This window comes from Mesoplodon densirostris, chromosome 19 (assembly GCF_025265405.1).
Source record: "Mesoplodon densirostris isolate mMesDen1 chromosome 19, mMesDen1 primary haplotype, whole genome shotgun sequence".
In the NCBI taxonomy this organism is placed as follows: Eukaryota; Metazoa; Chordata; class Mammalia; order Artiodactyla; family Ziphiidae; genus Mesoplodon; species Mesoplodon densirostris.
The window spans coordinates 8,282,514-8,302,220 of record NC_082679.1 but is presented as its reverse complement, the minus strand read 5'-3'; the positions used below and the strand labels follow the sequence as shown (position 1 = coordinate 8,302,220).

Here is a 19,707-nt window from a genome sequence, read left to right as displayed (position 1 = left end):
GCGCGGCTCCCGGCGCCCCCTCGTGGACACACGACAGCTAGGCTGGCCGGTCGCTGAAACCCCTGCCCCAGTTGGTGGGTGATCAGTTCTTCAGGGCCAAATCCCGGGCCTGTCACCTTCCCCAGGCCGAGTTCCGCTGTGTGAACCCCCGCGTGGCGCCTTCCTTCTCTGTGCCTTTTTCCTTTTCGAGTGGAGAACGGCCTTATGAGGCTCGATCCCTACGGATGGTTGCCAGGGCCCAAGGGCATCTGAGCTCCCTTCCTTACTTGTAAACAGCATAGATTAATTGATTCTAAGATAAAGTCTCAGGGGACGAGGTAATAACAATAGTTAACATTTAGATCCCGGCACAATCTTAAGGGTTTTGTATATACTACCTTGTTTAATCTCCAGAATAACCTATGAGGCAGATGAACCATTATCGCCGCCATTTTACGGATGAAGCAACTGAGGCACAACTATGTAACTTACCCAAGATTAATGATTCTGAGCCTGTGCTTCTAGGGTTCTAATAATGTATGTTTCTAACATTTCTCGCACGTAAATGTTCTGTGCTCCCAACCTCGACATTCCGAAAACTCTGATTTCCAAGATTCTAGGTTTGGAACATTGACAGGTCAAACGTTCTGAGATTGGAAAGTCTCGTGTGCCGAATCTGACACTGACGGGTATAACTTTTCTTTTTTAAGAAAGTTAGATTTTTTAAAAATTCAACAACTTAAAAATGATACTCAGATTTAAAAAGTATTCCTAGGCGGTCGGGAAAGGTATTTCGCCTAGGGCTAGAGCCCCAAACCTACAACCTGGGGCGGACCGGAATCTGCAGAAGAGGGAGGAGCCATTTATCCTTTACCAAGATAGTAGCCTCCCCGCCCCTTTGCGGCTCCAGCCGCCCTACCAAGATGGCGGCCGCCGGAAGTAGGTCACGGGAGGGGGCGGGATTTCGGCGTGCGCATGCGCCAAACCTCATTTCCGGACGCCAGAGACCAAGTTCTTCCTTTAACAAGATGGCGGTGGGAAGCGGTGGTGGTGGGGTCCGGCAGTGCTCGAAAAGCCAGGCCGATTCCGGCTTCCTGGGGCTGCGGCCCACTTCGGTAGACCCGGCCCTGAGGCGGCGGCGGCGAGGCCCAAGAAATAAGAAGCGGGGCTGGCGGCGGCTCGCTCAGGAGCCGCTGGGATTGGAGGTCGATCAGTTCCTGGAGGACGTGCGGCTGCAGGAGCGCACGAGCGGGTGAGTGGGGCGGGACTGCAGACAGGTGGGCCACGTTCTGTGTGGCGGGGTGCGAGGCCGAGCTGCCTGGGGGGACTCCCGGGGGCCTGGGAGCTCCTGTCCGGCACCGCTGGGGAAGCCGAGGGATGGACTGGGAACTCCGGGTGACAGCCTGGGGGACTTGATAGGGTCACCGGGTACAAGACGCCCAGTTAAATTAGAATCCAGGTAAACCACACTTTTCTGGTATCAGTACTTACCATGCACCCAGCCTAGTTTAGTGCGTTTTAAGTAGTAAATTTTGCAAACTGGAGGGAGGGGCTCTGGCCTGGAGGGTCCCAGGCGGGAAGATCGTACTTGAATGAGCATAACAGGAAAGCTGGGCCCGGAGAGGTTAAACCTGCACCTTCCGCAGCTTCGTGCCCCTCTCCCCAGCATGTATGGCTGACATTCTGAATTTCTATTTTTCAGTGGCTTGATATCAGAGGCCCCCGATGAAAAACTCTTCTTCGTGGACACTGGCTCCAAGAATGAAGGTGAGAAAGGGTTTTTGTGGCGGGTGTATGGTGATGATTAGTCCTTATTGAGGCTCCCTGAGCCTCTAAAAGGATCTGTGTTAATGACGTGGCTTGGGTGGAAAACACCTGCAAAAAAGAAGTTATTTACTATATAAACAAGAGGACCTGGAATGAACAGAAAGCAAGTTAGGGACTAACCTAAAGAACTCATTTTTTTTTTTCTGAGGTTTCAGAGAGGTCTCAGTGGCCAGAGAATCCAGTCGGGATCTGCCTTGTTGAGTAGATAATAATAAATCAGGAGGTCTCTGTTAATTTGCAGAAAACCAAGTCAGGGACTTGCTGTAAGGAATCACACCTGTTTTACTCAATAAGATGTTTGTTCTTTAATGAGAACAAAAGGACCGACTTGAATAAGAGACTCCTCTTGACCCGCTTGCTTTAATTTGCCAAAATGCAGGGTCGGGACCTTCTAAAACAAGTGGAGGAGAAGCAAGTTAGGGTTTGCTTCAGTGAGTAATAAGGTTTACTGTCAATACCTGGAAAAACAGGTGAACAATAAGCGACTTGTTTTAAGGAGGGGTAGAAAAGCTAAGGGGCCCGTTTTAACGGGAAAGCCGATAACTTTAATGAGCAAAACGTCAGGCTGCTGTAACAGCAGGATGGCCTTTATGAGCATGTATGAGATCAGGCAAGGGATCTGGTCTAAGGGAAATGAAAGGACCTCTTGGGGGAGAGCGGTCTTTGAGTGAGCAGGTAAGGAAGGGGTATTAAAGAGGTCGACTTACACAGGAGTGAGGAGATCTGCTCTGTGAACAGAAGGGTAAGGCAGGGAGCTGTCCTGGTGAACAGGCGAGGAAGTAGTTACAGATTCTGCTTTAGATTAAAAAAAAAAAGTGGAAGGATAACAGCGATTGCAGGCTTTCACGGGTGATCGCTGTGGAATCGAGATACAATGGACCCTTGAACAGTGCAGGGCTCAGGGGCACTGACGTTCCATGGAGTCGAAAATCCACGTGTAATTTGTAGTCGGTCCTCTGTACTTTGGTTCCACATCTGTGGGTTCAACTAACTGCAGATCGTGTGTTCCTGTAGTATTTGCTATTGAAACAAATCCTGGTATAAGTGGACTCTAGCAGTTCAAACCCATGTTGTTCAATGGTCAGCTGCAATTATTGGGTTGGCCAAAAAGTTGGTTTAGGTTTTTCCATAAGATGTTATGGCAAACGCCGAACGACGTTTTTGGTCAACCCAATACACCTCCGCCTGATCCTGTGAGGTAGGCATTAAACCTCATTTTGGCAACACAGAGGAGGAAAGTCACTTTCATGAGGTCCCTTAGCGAATGGAAGGATGTGGATTCCAGCCTAGTATGTTTTGTTCTAGAGTCCTTTTTACTATTAGGCTTTAGAAGTAAAAGCAGAAAGTTCTGTTGTGCTAAGAATCGGCCGTCTTGGGTCCTGAGTCCAGCTCCCTGGGCCTCAGAATGTCACCTGACCACCTGCTTTCTTCCTTGTTAGTGTTAATGGTTCTGTGGCCTCTTCCCTGTTGCCTCTGGAAGCCCCTTGTCTGCAGGGCTGTGGGTCTGACTCCTCTGTGTCCCCAGCACAGGGCTGCCTCCAGCTGGCCTAGGAAATGGGTGTGGTGTGGGGAGTCACAGCTTGGGCACCCTGGGCCCTGCCCTTGCAGGGGCCTCTTTCCTCAGGTGGGAGCCTGGGGTCAGCCTGGGCCCTCCAGGTCTGTACTGGGATGCAGGTCTCCAGGGGAGCCGGAATGAGGGGAGTGGGAAGTTGGTCTTGGGTAGTGAGGACGCCTGAGGCCTTAATTCTTTCCTTTCTCCCACCCCAGAGCCGAACAAGAAGAGGACCAAAGGTCAGAAGAGGTCGCTGCTTCTCAAGAAACCCCTTCGGATCGACCTCATCCTAGAGAACACATCCAAGGTCCCTGCACCCAAAGAGTAAGTGTCCCACCCCCACAAGACCCTCCTTCTCCTCTGGTTCTGGCCTCACGCCGTTCTAAAGGATTTTGGGGAGGGAGGGTGATGGGTGAAGGGCACTGGAGGGGAGGATGGGGTCGGATTTGCGCTTTGGAGAGCGGATTGGAGGCGGTGAGGCTGGGGCCAGAGTGCTGTGGCTGGGCAGGCGAGGATGGGCCTGGACGTGGCCGAGGGCTCTGGGGATGGAAGGGAGGGCTGGGTGGGCAGCCACGGCCAGGGGATGGGTCAGGCAGGGCTTGGTGACTGACCCCTGAAGTGGGGGTGGGGCGTGGATGGCTGACGGGACGGACAGTGGAGCGACGCTGAGGTTGGTTGTGAAATGGTGTGTGAGGTCCCTGGGAGACCTCCAGGGCAAGGGCCCCAGGGGCTGATGTGTTGTCAGGTCTGGGGCTCAGGAGAGAGGCCTGGGCTGGGGGCAGACATGGGGAGATGGTCTCTGAAGCTGCTGGTTTGAGTGAGGAGGCCCCCTGTGGAGGGAGGAGGTGCTGGGATGCCTGGCGGGGGCGGGGGGAGCCCGCCTCACCTGCTGCGCCTGTGCTGCTTCTCCCCGGCCCAGCGTCCGCGCCCACCAGGTCCCCAACGCCAGGAAGCTCAAGCGCAAGGAGCAGCTGTGGGAGAGGCTGGCGGAGCGGGGCGAATGGCCCCGGGAGGTGCGCAGGGCTCAGGCCCGGCTCCTCCACCCTCCCGCGGCCAGAGCCAAGCCCGGGCCGCAGGACACGGCTGAGCGGCCCTTTTACGACCTTTGGGTCAAAGACAGTGAGTGTCCCTGCTGCTGCGCGCCGTGTCTAAGGGGGGCACCCTGTGGGGGTCGCTTTGAGGGTCTTCGACAGAGTCAAGTGTCTTGAAGTGGCACCGTTTTCCTGCTCGCGCTCCCCTTTTCCAAGTGGGCCACCTCCTGCTCCTCCGCCTGGGGTCTCCTCTGCTTTCTGGACCCCGTCCAGAAAGGGCATTCGAAGCCCTTTGGGGTCTGAGAGTCAGTCCTTCCTGGGCCGTCTTCCAGTCAGTGCTTTGGTGCCATCTTAAGGGAGGAGGGCTGGGAGGGAGCCCCTCGGGGCCCCGACGTTCCCCCAGCAGCCGCCCCTCGCTGCCTCCGCAGACCCTCTGGACCGGCCCTTGGAGCACCAGGACCCTTTTTTCCTGGAGCAGACCAAGAAGAAAGGCGTGAAGGTGAGAATTCGTCAGAAGGGCGTCCTGGGTGATAGGGGTCAGAGCGCGGGGCTGGGGAGCGGTGAGGCCGTAGAGCCTCAGCGTCAGAGCCCGACCGTCCTGTGACCGGGAGCCCCCTTGCTGGAGCCAGGCAGGCAGTGCCGCCTCCAGGGCACAGAGCAGAGTGGTGGCAGGTCGGTGGGACATGCTTCAGGGAGATGAGGGAAACCTTCACTGGACAGTAAGATGGTACTAAGGGGCCGGAGACGTGGTGTAGCGAGCGAGCCCGCAGAGACGGGAGGGCAGAGCCTCCAGCGAGGGCGGGGCTGTAGGGTGCGGAGGCCCGCTGGTCCGGGTGGGAGAAGGCTGCGGGAGCCCACTTCGGGCTGTGGGCTTTTATCCTAAGTGCTTTTGCACACGGGAGCGGTGGGGTTGTGCGATGCTCTGAGGAGGTGGGACAGCACGGGGGTGAAGGGGGTGACCCAAGGCAAGTCCTCGGGCAGAAGCACCCAGCCTGGCGGGCAGTTGGCTGTGGGGCGGGGCAGGGGGCGTCAGGGGCGACCCCCAGCCTTCTGCTGTAGATGAGGGGCCTTTGCTGGGGTGGAGGCCAGCGGGGCAGGGACGCGGCAAGTCCAGACGGGGAGATGCCGCTCAGAGCTGAGCGTGCACTCGGGTCCCCTGGGGGTTTGTTAAAGTGCAGGTTCTGGTTAGCGGGTTTCAGGTGAGCCCGTGGCCCTGCGTTTCTGCCAAGTTCCCGGGGGCGCAGGGCTACACTCTGAGTGTGCGTCAGCCCTTGTCTGCGGTGTCCTGCGCTGGGAGACACAGAACCTCATGCCCTCTGCCGAGGACAGCTGCCCATCTCAGTGATGGCCTGATGACCGTACCTTACGGTTTTGCAAGTCTCACCCCTCCGCACCGCTCTGGCGACAGGGACCCTACTCGGGAAAGACAAGCGGAGTCCCTGCGTGCTTGTCCTGGGGTTGCTGCGCCCGCGGTACCAGCTGTCCATCGTTACAGATGCCGCAGGCACCTCCTAGCTTGAAGGCCGTGCGCAGGCCTCTGCCGCCTCCCGGGCCCAGGGTCCCAGCACTTCTGGGAGCTCGAGTCATGGCACTCCCGGGCCTTACCCTGCCTTGGTCTTGTCCTCCTCCAGCGGCCGCAGCATCTCCACACCAAGCCCTCCAAGGCGCCTGCCGTGGAGGTGACGCCCGCGGGAGCTTCCTACAACCCATCCTTTGAGGACCACCAGGTACGCCGCCCCGCCAGGCCTCTCACTCGGTGCTTGGCCACTTGGTTGGCATGCCCTCCCGGGGCTCGTGGTCCAGTCAGGGAGACAGACCTGTTCCCGGACAGTGATGACCCAGAGTGGGCAGGACTGGGATGGAAGGGCATGCGGTGGCGGGGGGGGCATCAGACCCAGCCTTGGGAGTCAGGGAGGGCTTGGCTGGAGAATGGGGCATCAGAGCTGAGACTGGGGGCAGTTTGTTATGGTAAGAGAGGAAGGAAGGGGGGTGTTGCAGTCGGAGGGAGCAGCATGTGCAAAGGCCCAGAGGTGGGCGAGACCGCGGCACCTTTCAGGAACTGTGGGACATAAATGCAAAAGGCTTTCAACTGGTGGCAACAAAACGTGTTACCGAGTAAGCTTTGTGCAAGGGTGAAGGTAGTTTAGCAACAGCAAAAGCTGGTGGCGAGAGTCAGTGCTTATTTCACAGACGTCTGTCGGGTACAGATGTCACGAACAGAGAGGGGACAAACCCCCGCCCTCTGGGAGCTCAGGTTCCTGAAGAGAAATCAAGGTCGCTGAGTAGACGCAGGTGCTCCTGTGAATGCTGTTCAGCGTTGTTCCCCGTGAGACAGACTCTTAGCTGACCCAGGGCGGGGCCATGTCCCTCCCCCGGGAACAGCGTCCGCGGGAGCAAACAGCGCCCGCCGGCCACAGGCAGAGGAGGCTGCTCGCAGAGGCTGCCGCTCACGGGGAGATGTTGTTTTTTCTTTTTCTTTCTTTTTTACCATAATCGCTTTATCAGGATATAATTTCCATGCATGTGATTCACCTACCTACAGGACACAGTTCAGTGGTGTTTAGCATATGCAGAGCTGTGCAGCCATCGCTACAGTCAATTTTAGAACATTTTCATCACCCCAGAAAGAAGGCTAATGCCCATCAGCTGTCACCCGCCAGTTCCCCATTTTCCCTGGTCTCGGGCAGCCACCGCTTCTTCCTGACTGTGTGCATGTGCCTGTTCAGGGCACTTCCTAGAAGTGGAACCTCCAGTGTGTAGAGACCAGACTGTCCTTTAAGAGGACGGTTAGAGCAGACATGAGGTTAGGGATTAGAAGCCCCCTTTGGCCGGTGCAGGGAGGCCAGGGAGAGGAGGGGCGCCTGGGCTGTCGAGGGGGGTGGGCTGAGCCCTGGGGTGGAGGTGCAGGTGGGAGGTAAGAGGGCCGGGTCTGTGACTCCCAGGAGAGGCCTCCCGGGCCTGGGTCCTCACCTGCACCCCCGCCCCCTCCCAGACCCTGCTCCGGGCGGCCCACAAGGTGGAGCTGCAGCGGCAGAGGGCAGCAGAGAAGCTGGAGCGGCAGCTGGCCCCGCCGGCCTCGGAGCAGGCCGCCACCCAGGTGAGCCCAGGCCCACTCGCCCGCCCTCCCCGCGCGCTCCCTGCCTTGCGCCTGACCCGCCCCCTCTCCCCAGGAGTCTGCGTTCCAGGAGATGTGCCAGGGACTGCTGGAGGAGTCGGATGGGGAAGGGGAGCCGGGCGAGGGCCAGGACGAGGGGCCCGAGGCTGGAGGAGACCAGGCCACGGGAGCAGAAGCCTCGCCCACAGCCGTCCGCCCGGCCTCCGCGGAGAAGAAGACGGAGCAGCGGCGGCGGCGGGAGAAGGCCGCCCGGATGCTGGTGAGCACCGTGGGCTCCAGTCTGCTCTGCCCAGTCCCGCAACCTGGTTTCTCCTGCCTGCAGCCTGCTTTCTTGTGGCTGTTTGGGATCCTTGAAGCTCCTTTGTCCGCTGAGACCTAGTTCCTGGCATCCTCCAGATGCCTCTCTGGGCTCAGAGGAGGCAGCGGGGAACACGCCAGGTCAGGCCCTGCTGCCCTGGTGAAGGTGTTCGGGGGCGGGGGGTGGGGAGGGTTTATGAACCACAGACGGAGAAAAACGGATAAGGAAGGTCGGTTCACAAAACAAGCACTGGGCTTCCCGGGTGGCGCAGTGGTTAAGAATCCGCCTGCCAGTGCAGGGGACACGGGTTCGAGCCCTGGTCCGGGAAGACCCCACATGCCACGGAGCAACTAAGCCCGTGAGCAACAACTACTGAGCCTGCGTGCCACAACTAATGAAGCCCACGTGCCTTGAGCCCGTGCTCTGCAGCAAGAGAAGCCACTGCAACGAGAAGCCCGCACACTGCAGTGAAGAGTAGCCCCCACTCGCCTCAACTAGAGAAAGCCCACGCATAGCAATGAAGACCCAATGCAGCCAAAAAGCAAATTTTTTTAAAAAAGAAAAGCACTGTGGAGAAACAGCTGCTGTAACCTGGGAGCAGGTGGAGGAAAAGCCCCCCGGGGCCGGGTGGTGCTCGGCCTGGCCCCTGACCTTGCCCGTCCCCGCAGAGGGTGCAGCAGGCTGCCGTGCGGGCCGCCCGGCTTCGGCGCCAGGAGGTCTTCAGGCTGCGCGGGATCAAGGCGCAGGTGGCACAGCGGCTGGCGGAGCTGGCTCGACGGCGGGAACGGCGGCGGGCTCAGCAGCTGGCAGAGGCAGACAGACCCCGCCGGTTGGGGCGGCTCAAGTGAGGCCCGGGCTGGGGGCTCCCTGGGAGGCTGGGAGGGGTCCAAATCCCCCATCTGGCACCTTCCTATCTTTGCTCAGCCTGGGCCTCTCCTGGGAGACCATTTCTTTCCCCCAGAATTCCGTGTTCTCAACCCCACTGCCCGGCCTCTTGTTCCCAAGAGGGGTCTTTGGCCCTGTGTCCTGGGTCAGGCTGACCTCCCCTCCCCCCCCGCACCGGACGCCCCGCATTCCCCAGGTATCAGGACCCCGACATTGATGTGCAGCTCAGCTCGGAGCTGTCGGACTCACTCAGGACCCTGAAGGTACTTGTCTGGCCAGGGGGGGCTGGGGGGCTGTAGGGGAGACGCCCGTGCCTGGTGATGATACCCATCCTTGCTCCCCGTGTCCGCCAGGGACTATGGGCGACATCATGGCTGCCCCCAGGCTGGGCTGGTTGGGCTGATGCCTGGGGGCTGAGGGCACGGGGTCCCCCGGGGGTGAGGGGCCGAGTGATGGATAGTTGGAGCCTGGGGCCCTCAGAACACCGTTCCTCCTGGCTAGGTCCCATTGTAGCCCCTGGTCTCCGGGCCCCACTCTCAGCGTCTTCAGACCCAGAGGGTCTTCCTAAAGCTCAAAATAGACCCGTTCCTCCCCCACTCGGAGTCTGCTGTGGCTCCCCAGTGCCCCCGGGAGGAAGCCCAACTCCTCACACAGCCACGGACCCTGTGTGGTCTGGCGCACCTTGGGGCTCCAGCCAGCTGTACTTGTAGTGGGCCGACCGTGCACCCTTCTTCTGACCCCACCTTTGCCCCTGCGCTCCCCTGCCGGCCATGCCCATTCCCCCTTCTCCAGCCTCCTTTGTGTTGCTTCTTCCAAGCCCAGCTCAGGGCCAGCCCATGGGCCAGTACCTATCACCCCATGAGCTCAGGGCCAGGCTGAGCTCCTGGTGTACATGAGGCCAGACTCGGGGCCTTGGCTAAGGGGGGTACTGCAGGGCTGACTCCCCCCCTCCACTGGACCCTGTGGAATGGTCAGGGCCCTGGGGTTTCTGCCTGGCACCCGCTGAGGCCTCCCTGTCCGTGTCTCGCAGCCTGAGGGCAACATCCTCCGTGACCGGTTCAAGAGCTTCCAGAGGAGAAACATGATCGAGCCTCGGGAGCGAGCCAAGTGAGGGCCAGGGCCTGCCATGCAGGGCGGGCATCGGGAACCTTCCCGCGCCGGATGGGCGCTGGATGGGCTTGAGGTCGCCGACTGCTCTCTTCTCCCTCCCCCAGGTTCAAGCGCAAGTACAAAGTGAAGCTGGTGGAGAAGCGGGCGTTCCGCGAGATCCAGTGAGTGGCGCTCCCCTTCTCCCCAGCGGTCTCCAGCGGTCCCGGGGCCCCTCCCAGACCCAGTCTCTGTGGCCAGTGATGGAGCGATGCTCCCTTGGCCAGGCCCGGGACAGGGTCAGCCTGCCAGAGCCACCTGACCCCAGAGTCGGGCCAGGGAGGGTCCCCGAGGGGAAATGGAAGGGCCCAAACCGGAAGAGGGGGTGTCACGTGGATGAGGATGTGGGCCCCCCCACCGCCGTCCACCCTTAGCCTCCCCTCTGTCCCCAGGTTGTAGCTGCCGCAAGATGTTGGAGCCCCCGCCCTTCAATAAAGCACCTTCTGACCAACACCTCAGGCCTCGCGTGTGACTTGTCTCCCTCCTGGGGGCAGCTCTGCCTGTCCCCCTGTAGCACACGGGGATGTGGGTACCAGGGCCTTCGTCTCCACCAAAGGCTGGTGGGAAGCCAGGGCGTGGCAGAGGGCCTGTCCAGCAGAGGCAGGGGCAGCCATCCCGGGAGTGAGCAGCGTCTTACAGAAGTAGGCAGAGGAGACAGGCGTGTGCTGTCGGGTGTGGGAGAGGGGAGGGCTGCACTTGGGTTTCTGGTGGGGAGAGGTGGCTCATTGCACTGCAGTGACAGGGAGGCGGACCTTGACCGCAGGCACCTTGACTGCAGGCCTGTCACATTGTTCAGAGCAGCAGCTGATGTTTGCTGCCCGCCTGTCCTTTCTCATCAAGCCCTCGACAGCCAGTTTAAGAGGGCAGGAATTACCTATCCCCGCCCCGCCCCCTTTTTCTTTGGCATGTGGCATCTGTTACCTGACTGGGGATTGAACCTGGGCCCTCTGCAGTGGAAGGGCAGAGTCTTAACCACTGGGCCGCCAGGGAAATCCCCGTCCCTGTCCCCTTTTTAAAGGTGAGGAAACAAGTCCATGAAAAGAGGTTGATCCTCCCCCACACACACTATAAAGGACTTTTAAAAACACTTATTCTACAGGTAATAAAGGACTGTAAGTCACTGTAAGTCATTGATACGGTTCATACACATACCAAAGAAACGTGACCATCACCCTTGACCTTTGCCCTCCTTTTTTTCCCCACCCCCTCTTTTTATAGAAGGGGAAACTGAGGCTCCTGAAGAAGTAATTCCCTCAGTGTTACAGGAGGAAGGAGAGACCCAGGGCAGAGAGGGGAGAGGTGTGTTTGGGTTTTTGTTTTGTTTTCTAATATGTATTTATTTATTTTTGGCTGCGTTGGGTCTTCATTGATGCGCGTGGGCTTTCTCTAGTTGCGTTGAGCAGGGGCTGCTCTTTGTTGCAGAGCACGAGCTCTAGGCGCATGAGCTTCAGTAGTTGTGGCTCGCAGGCTCTAGAGCGCAGGCTCAGTAGTTGTGGCGCATGGGCTTAGTAGCTCCGCGGCATGTGGGATCTTCCCGGACCAGGGCTCGAACCCATGTACCCTGCATTGGCAGGCGGATTCTTAACCACTGTGCCACCAGGGAAGCCCTGCCCTCCATTCTAATCCTCTGCAGAGGTAGCCGGCCCTGCAGTTTGCTCTGAAGTGTTCCGTCATGTTCCACGTGTGAGTCTGTTCAATTACATACATATACAGTGGAAAATAGAAGTGTCTTAATTTTTCTGTGTCTCGGATAGGATCATACCATATGTGGTTCTGTAACTTGCCATTTAGTGCAAGCTGGGAAATTTATGTCTGTGTAGGGTGTGTCCTCATTCTTTTTCACAGCTGCAGAGAATTCCGCTGTACGACCGTGCTGTGATTCCACTCACCCAGGCCCATATTGCTCCTGGTGAAGCTGGAGGGGATACCTGTGTACCTGTGCCATTTCACATGTGTCTGTAGGACAAGTACCTGCAAGTGAATCTCTGGGCTACAGGGAAAGTGTATCTAAAAGGTCTTTTGGATCCAGCCAAAATGCTCTCTGCTTATAGGAGCCCCCACCTTGTTTGCTCATAGCTTTACTACGGTATGGTCTCACTATTTTCATTTAATTGTGCATGGTTACCAGTAAGGTTGAGCACCTTTTCATATGATCACTGGTGGTTTCTTCCATGCTGGTTCAAACCTTTGGACCATTTTCCTCCTGGGCTGTTTTCTTGTTCGTTTATAGTAGCTCTTTATTTATTATGGATCTGAAGACTGTCATACATGTCACAGACATTTCTCCCAGGCTCTTCCTTTGACTTTGTGCATGGTATCTTGTCAGGAGTGTCCATTGCTTTTAGTTTTCTGTTAGTCTTCCTCTATTTTTTATCATGGCCTTTAGGCAGGTTGCTCCAGGACAAGATGTTTATAAAAATAGAGCAGGCAATTTATAAAACAAATGGCTGAAGGGAGAGACTAACGTCAGAGCCTCCTCCTTCCCCCCACATCACAATTTAAGGAACTGTTCCTGCTGTTCCTCCCCCTCTCCCATCTTAAAAAGGACTGTTGTACAGACAAGAAAACTGCAGTGTGCATGTGTGTATAGGGGAGGGGGCAGAGGTTGGTAAGTTGAGGTGCAAATGGAAGCCACTTCGTGTCTGCTAAAGCCTTAAGCCCCAGCCTTTGACCCAGTAACTTCATCCTGGGGAGGGAGTCTGAAGGAAGCTGCTGGAAAAAGGGAGGAAACTCTTAATGTCCAGAGATGGCCAGCAGAGCATCTGTCAAATGCTGGGATACCCGGGGGATGGAGTGGTCCCAGCTACCCGAGGGCAGATTCTGCCAGCCGGGGCATTAGGCAGAGTCCTCAGGAAGTTCTCACTGTTTAAGGTCCTGGGGAAATGCGTCTGTTCCCCTGTGTGCAAAAAACACGGGGTAGCAGCGAAAACAGGTTTGTGGGTTTCCCTGCATGTCAATTACATTTCACTTCTGATTTTTACATTAAAAGAAAAAAATTCAAAATGCTGAACTCTAGTGAAAGATTTGCAAGCTGCAGTGGTGCCCTGATGTCTGCAACTTCTTTTTGAAATGCATAAAATAAAAGGGATGAACGGACAAGTTCAGGGAAATGTTAACGGTAGAGTCTGGGTGCTGGTGCATATGGGTGCTCCCAGAAAAACTCGCTTGCCTTTACTGTTTGAAAATCTTGCTTATAATTATTGGGAAAAAGCACATTGGGATTTAGCGTGATGCTGATGGAGCCTTAAGGTTCAAAGTCAATTACTTGCACTGGTCCTTTCCAAGGTCCTACACCTCCTTTCGAACTTGTAACTTACTATTTTTCCTGTAGCGGGTCCCCCAAATTGTAAAAGCTTCAGACACCGCAAAACCTGAATCTGCCCAATTGTGGTATTAAAAAAAGTGAATTACCCACCAGTTGAGTGATGCCTGAACAAATGATAGTGCATCTATACTGCAGAGGGAGCTAGAGTTGGTTATTTAAAGGATGGAGGCCATCTGTAGGCAGCAGCCTTAAATTGTGGTTAAGAGCATGGACTTGGGAGCTAGAGTCTTGATTTCAAATCCCAGCTCTGTTACATACTAGCTGTGTGACCTCATGAAGGTTACTTCACCTCTCTGTGCCCCAGAGTCCCCATCTGCAAAATGGACGTAATGATAGTGCCTACTTCATTGGGTTATTCCAAGGGTGGATTCTGCACACAGAAGTGCTTAGGACAGGGGCCTGGCACAGAGTAAGCCCTAGATGAGTGTATTATAATGTTAGAGAAAAACAAAAATGGGAAAAAAAAAGTGTGGAAACTTGCAATCTGTGCCAAAGACTCCTCACACATGCTCTTACCTTTTGACCCACTGATTGCACTCTTGGGAACATGCCTGAAGGAAATGGCCGGAAATTTGGGGAAAAGCATAATACAGAGGCAGGTCAGTCAGAGCGCTGTGTAGAATGGAAGGAAGCGTGGTAATGGCCGTGGGGTGGGCCTGGCCACTCAGGGGAGGGAGGCCTCTGCGGCCACTAACCCAGGGGTCGGAAGCATGTGTAATAACCGGAATGTGTTTATGTTCTGCTCTTTTGTGGAATAAAGCAAACAGGATCTGCCCCCATCCATGCTGGGGTTCATTGAACTAACCCTGTGCCCAGAATCTCTTGGGCGGGGGATTCCAGGGGATGCTTTTTCCATCTTCAGCCTTTTTCCAGCTTTCCCAAACTTTTTTAAAAACAGGAATTCAAAATATGGACATAGATGCCTTGATGTGCTGTTTGGAAGATTAGGAACAGAAACAGTCCAAATATCGACAATGGGAAATGGGTTTTTATAAGTGAGATGTCTACACAATGGGATATTTCATCACCATTTAAGGAAAAAGACAGCTTTGGGAGAATATTTTTTGGGGGGAAGGGTAGGAATTTTTAATGATTGGGGAAATACTTATGGTCTGTCTCAGAGAACTGTTAAATGGGGAAAGGATTATGACTCTGACTAGTTTAAAAATGTAAATAAACACATAGGCAGAGAAAGGTATTTGGGAAGATGTACACCAGGGTTACCAGGGACTACGCTCGGATGGTGAATGATGCTAGATTTGTATCTTCCTCCTTAAATCTGCTTTTATGTATCTTCTTCACTTCACTGGGGCAAACCCTGGGTGGGCTTTGCCAACCTCCACCCACCCTCCTTACAGCAGGGGCTGGAGGCAGCAACTACATTTCCCAGATGCCCTCACAGCTGGATTCTAGGTGTAGAACAGGTCCCAGCGGTTAGAGTCCCTCCAGAGACATGGACGGCAGAAGTGACCCCAGGGTCACAGCCAGTACTGGGCGTTCTTGAGCCCAGAGGTTCCCTGGAAGCAGGTGGGTTCTGTGCAGCCATCCTGGAGCCCAGCCTAGAGCCTGCTGCCCCAGACTCCCTTGGTTTTGTAAGCACCTGATTCCCTGTATTAAATCCCTTCCTGTTTAAAACACCTGGAGGGGTTTGTAGTTAGACTCTGATGCCTGCCCAAGATGCATTGTTTTTACACTCAGGAAAGTAATTTTTAAAATTCTAAGGGTTTTCCAAGGTCTGCAAGAAACTAAACCATTTCTGTGACGTTTTTGCTGTGTTCATTTGCCATGAACAAGAGATGCTGGCCCAGAGAGGGCAAGGGGCTTACCCAAGACCACACAGTTGCTAAGAGTCAGGGGCCAGGCAGAACTTTGTCCATTCCACTTAGAGAGCCCAGCCTTCCATGAATGAGGCAGGATAGATGGCTGAGGATACCTCCAACCCTTTGTGCTCACCTGCCCCACAAATTCATGGTGGGGGGAGGGGGAATTGAGGTATGGTCTAAAATCCTCCTGTGACCCAAACTCTGGAGTGACACATTAAGTCCCCCAGGCCAAAAACCTGGCAACATCGTGGATTCCTCCCTTTCCTTTAATGATAATGTCATTTAAACAATTAATACTTATTCCATAATTAGAAGGCTGTCTCTGTCCCATGTCCTTGTTCTGGTCCCAGTGTGACAGGCGTTATTGTGCTCTCCCAACCTCTTTTTTTCTTTACCATTGAGGAATCTGAAGCACAGACAAGGGAAGTGACTTTTCCCAGATTTGAGATTCTACGCGGGTCATGTCCATTCTCCCTTCGAAAGAGCTCTTGCATTTGTCCCCACCCCCACTTACCCACCCAGGTACTAACTCCAAAATACCGAGTCCTCTCCTAGTAATTGACGTTTGAGCAGAGACTGGAATAAAACAAGGGAGGCAGCCATGAAGATATGACAGGAAAAATTGTTTCCAGGTGGAGAGAACAGCCAGTGCAAAGGCCCTGGGGTTGGGAGCCTCAGGAAGGGCAAAGAGACCTGGGCACCTGCAGCCAAGTGAACCAAAGAGAGAATGTGGGAGGTGAGGCCCATGATGCAACCTGAGACGACATCATGCAGTGCCATTCAGACCATGTGAGGAGAGAGAGTCCCTCTGGCTGTGGTTGGGGAACAGACTGTTGGGGGCAAGAGATGAAGCGAGAAAGCAGCTGCAGTAGTCCAGGTGGGAGATGATGGTGCTGGACTGGGGTGGAATCAGTGGAGGGGAGAAGCAGTCATATTCTGGATCCATTTTGAAGGTGGAACACGAAGATTGGCTGAGAGGTTGCACGTGGGCGTGAGAGGGTGGAGAGAGACCAAGGATGACACCGAGGATATTCTGGGTGGAACATTTGGATGGAGGGGGATGCTCGATGAGGAGATGGGACATAGATGGTTTGGAGAACACAGGTTCCAGGAAGTAAAGCACTAACCCGTTCCTGGCTGGTAAGGAGAGGCAGAGGGAGACAGAATGAAAGAGAACTGAACGGATGGAGGGGGAATAGTAAAGAGCTGGTTAACTGAGATGGGGACAACTCAAGTAAAAGGGGGTTTGGGGCAGAGAAATTCGTATTGAATTTTGACCAGATCAAGCCTGAGTTGCCTATTAGGCTTGTAAAAGGCAAAGTGGTGGAAGTGGCCGGACCCAGGAGTTCAGAGGTCCGGTCAGGGAGAGACTGGGGTGGTCAGCAAGTGGGTATTGGTGGCATTTGAGGCAGTGGAAGCTAAGTAAAAGCAGGAGGAGAGGAGAGGGGGGACGGGAGAGGGAGGGAAGGAGGAGTGGAAGCGGGAGGGGATCAGCGAAAGGGACCCAGGAAAAGCGGCCAGAGAGGTGGGAGGGAATCTGGGCTGCAGAGGAACCCCTCCCACGAGGCTGGACGTGCCCCAGCAGGGAGGAGGGCTGGCCAGGAGGTCGGGTCCGGGATGCATCGCTGAGAACTGTCCTGGGGATCCAGGGCGGGGACGCCCCTGGTGCCCATACCTGGAGCGGTCTCGTGGCGCCGCCCGTGGTCCTACGTGAACATTAACGTCCCCCTCTCCCAGAGTGTCAGGTGCGGACCGTCAGATGCAGGATCTCGGAAGTTCTAGGCCCTAGCGAGTAGAGATGCTGGAGAGACGGTGGCCGCCAGGGGGGCGCCGAAAGCCCACACCCGGAACCAGCTGGCCTGGAGGTTCCCAGGTGACCCTAACTCCCCCTCACCCTTACTCAAGACCCCTCAAAGGACCACATGGCAGCAGGCGGGATAAAAGCTAGACACCCCCCTAGGCGAGGGGCAACGCTTTCTGAATGGGTGGAGCAGATTGGAGGCGGGGGTCGGCAGGGGTCCTCGACATGGAGAGGTGATGGAAGGGCGAGGGCCAGAGGGACCACAGGAGAGACAGGGATCCTGCCATGAAGGGCGCGTGTAGATCCCGGTGGGGGCGAGGGCAGGAGGGGCGGAGACAGGTAGTCAAAGGTTTTTGTCACTTTGCTGTAGGCAAGGCGTGTCAGGCCTCACCTCTGACTACTCCCCTGTCCCACCTGCCCTGTACCTTCCCCCATTTGCCAGGCAGAGACCTTACCCAGAACCCCTAGGGGCTGGCAGGCATCATTTCAGCCCATCCATCCATCACTGGATCCATCTATCCATCTATCAATCCATCCATTTCCATCCACTTGTCTGTCCCTTGGTCCATCCATTTATCCATGCAACCAAACATAAAGAGTGCATGCTGTATAGTTTCGTTTATACGAAGTTCTAGAACAGGCCAAACTCACGTATGTATGGTGAGAGAGGATTGTGGTGACCCTTGTTGGGTAACTGACAGGGAAGATGCGTGAGAAAACTTCCTGGGGAACCGGAAATGACCTGTATCTTGATATGGGAGGTGGTTAAATGGTGTTATACATGTGAAAATTACACTGAGCTGTAACTTTAATATTTGTGCACTATATTGTGTTTAAAAGGTAATTTTTTAAAAAAAGGGGGATGGTCAGGGAAGGCCTCGCCTAGGAGGTGACGTTTGAATAAACACTCCTGTCACCAGCACCACTGAAAGTTCCAAGGCTTCTGCAGGTACCGTATTCCTCAGTGTAGCCCGCACCAAAATACTTGCCCTAGTTCCTTGGGTACCGTATTCACTAGAATATGTCACACGAGATTCCCGCCTCTTACCGTTTGCACCTGTGTCGGTGGCTCAGTAGGCCCCATGTGAATGAAAGAGGCCTGATGGAAACTCGGTGGGACTTTGGACAAATCTGCCTCCAGTGGAAGAAGAGCCTATAAGCCCTACTTTACAATATTTAAAATTGGAAATATGCCCTTTCCCTTTAAGGATGTAAATTGGCTTCTTATCGGCCAAGGTCCAGTCTGCAAGGAAGTGAACCCCCTGCCCCCATTCTCCCCCCTCCAACTTGCCTGAATTCTAAGCGCCTGGTACTCGCCTAGAAAGAGATAAGAATTATCACAGGGAGAGGAAGATAAGAATTCTCCTGGTGTTAACAGATGACTTAGTTTGCATTCCTGTTTCACAGACATTTTTTAAAAATACATTTATTTATTATTTTTGGCTATGTTGGTTCTTTGTTGCTGTGCGCGGGCTTTCTCTCGTTGCAGCGAGAGGGGGCTACTCTTCGTTGCGGTGGGCGGGCTTCTCATTGCGGTGGCTTCTCTTGTTGCAGAGCACGGGCTCTAGAGCACACGGGCTTCAGTAGATGCGGTGCGTGGGCTCAGTAGTTGTGGCTCGTGGGCTCTAGAGAGGCAGGCTCAGTAGTTGTGGCTCACGGGCTTAGTTGCCCCGCGTCATGTGGGATCTTCCCCTTCATTGGCAGGCAGATTCTTAACCACTGCGCCACCAGGGAAGCCCCACATACATTTTTTATACTATTCAATTGTATCCATTAATATAAGAGACTCTCTAATAAGCTTACTAAATATTTTCTTAAAGATGCATTTATCTGACAAGTATTTACTGAGTGCTTGCCGTGTGCCACTCACCACTTTAGATGCTGGACACATATCAGGAGGGAAGAAAAAACAGAAAAACACAGAGTGCACATTCTAGGCGGGGGAGACGGCTAACAGCTTAAAAAAACAAACAACAAAAAACTAAAGTAAGATACATAGAATGTCAAGGGCATAAGTGCCATGAGAAAAAGGGGGTACAGAGGGCTGGAGGAGGTGTTGCAATTTTAAATAGGGTGTCAGGGAAGAAATGACATTTGAGCAAAGATCTGAAGGAAGTAAGGAAAGAGCCCTGTGACTGTCTGAAGGAAAAGTGTTCTAGGCAGTGGGAACAGTAAATGCAAAATCTCTGAGGAGGGGACTTCCCTGGTGGGCCAGTTGTTAAGAATCCGCCTTCCAATGTTGGGGAACTAAGACCCCACATGCTGTGGGGCAACTAAGCCTGCCCGCGGCAACTACTGAGCCTGCGCACTCTGGATCCCATGCACCACAACTAGAGAGAGGCTCACGCGCTGCAACAAAGATCCCGTGTGCCGCCACTAAGACCCAACGCAGCTAAATAAATAAAAAGATAAAACAAACAAACCCCAAAATCTCTGAGGTGGATACATGCTAAAATGCAGACAAACCTCGAAAAAGTTATGCTAAGTCAGACACAGAAGATCACGTAGGGACTTCCCTGGAGGTCCAGTGGTTAAGACTTCGCCTTCCAGTGAAAGGGTGCATGTTCATTCCCTGGTCAAGGAGCTAAGATCCCACATGCCTGGTGGCCACACACACACACACAAAAGCATAAAGCAGAAGCAATATTGTAACAAATTCAATAAAGACTTTAAAAATGGTCCCCATCAAAAAAAAAAAAACTTAAAAAAAAAATCACGTATTGTATGATTCCATTTACACAAAATGTCCAGAACAGGCAAATCCATAGAGACAGAAGGTAAATTAGTGGTTTCCAGTGGCTGGGGGGAGGGGGGAGTGGGGAGTGACTGCTTAATGGATACAGGCCTCCTTTTGGGGTGATGAAAATGTCTTGGAACTAGATAGAGGTGCCGGTTGCACAACATTGTGACTGTACCAAATGCTTC

General features: G+C 54.5%; 1 protein-coding gene and 1 non-coding gene across 2 annotated transcripts; both read left to right on the top strand.

Moving 5' to 3' along the window:
* The first annotated feature begins 990 nt into the window (after window positions 1–990).
* On the top strand, window positions 991–9,962 carry NOP53 (NOP53 ribosome biogenesis factor). Its single transcript, XM_060085656.1, has 12 exons — window positions 991–1,231; window positions 1,682–1,746; window positions 3,574–3,682; window positions 4,278–4,477; window positions 4,818–4,888; window positions 6,021–6,116; window positions 7,382–7,486; window positions 7,560–7,763; window positions 8,471–8,646; window positions 8,884–8,950; window positions 9,718–9,794; window positions 9,902–9,962. The coding sequence occupies exons 1-12, from the start codon at window positions 1,008–1,010 to the stop codon at window positions 9,960–9,962; spliced, it is 1,455 nt and encodes a 484-aa protein (XP_059941639.1). The 5' UTR covers window positions 991–1,007.
* LOC132481009 (small nucleolar RNA SNORD23) lies at window positions 8,999–9,109 on the top strand. The gene has a single exon (XR_009530721.1). It is a non-coding gene; the product is annotated as a small nucleolar RNA SNORD23 (small nucleolar RNA).
* Window positions 9,963–19,707: the final 9,745 nt, after the last annotated feature.

Coding starts and splice junctions, on each gene's coding strand:
- NOP53 (XM_060085656.1), top strand. CDS start 1,008: ATGGCGGTGGGAAGCGGTGGTGGTGGGGTCCGGCAGTGCTCGAAAAGC. Junction 1,747..3,573: donor CACTGGCTCCAAGAATGAAG/GTGAGAAAGGGT, acceptor CTCCCACCCCAG/AGCCGAACAAGAAGAGGACC. Junction 7,487..7,559: donor CGGAGCAGGCCGCCACCCAG/GTGAGCCCAGGC, acceptor CCCTCTCCCCAG/GAGTCTGCGTTCCAGGAGAT.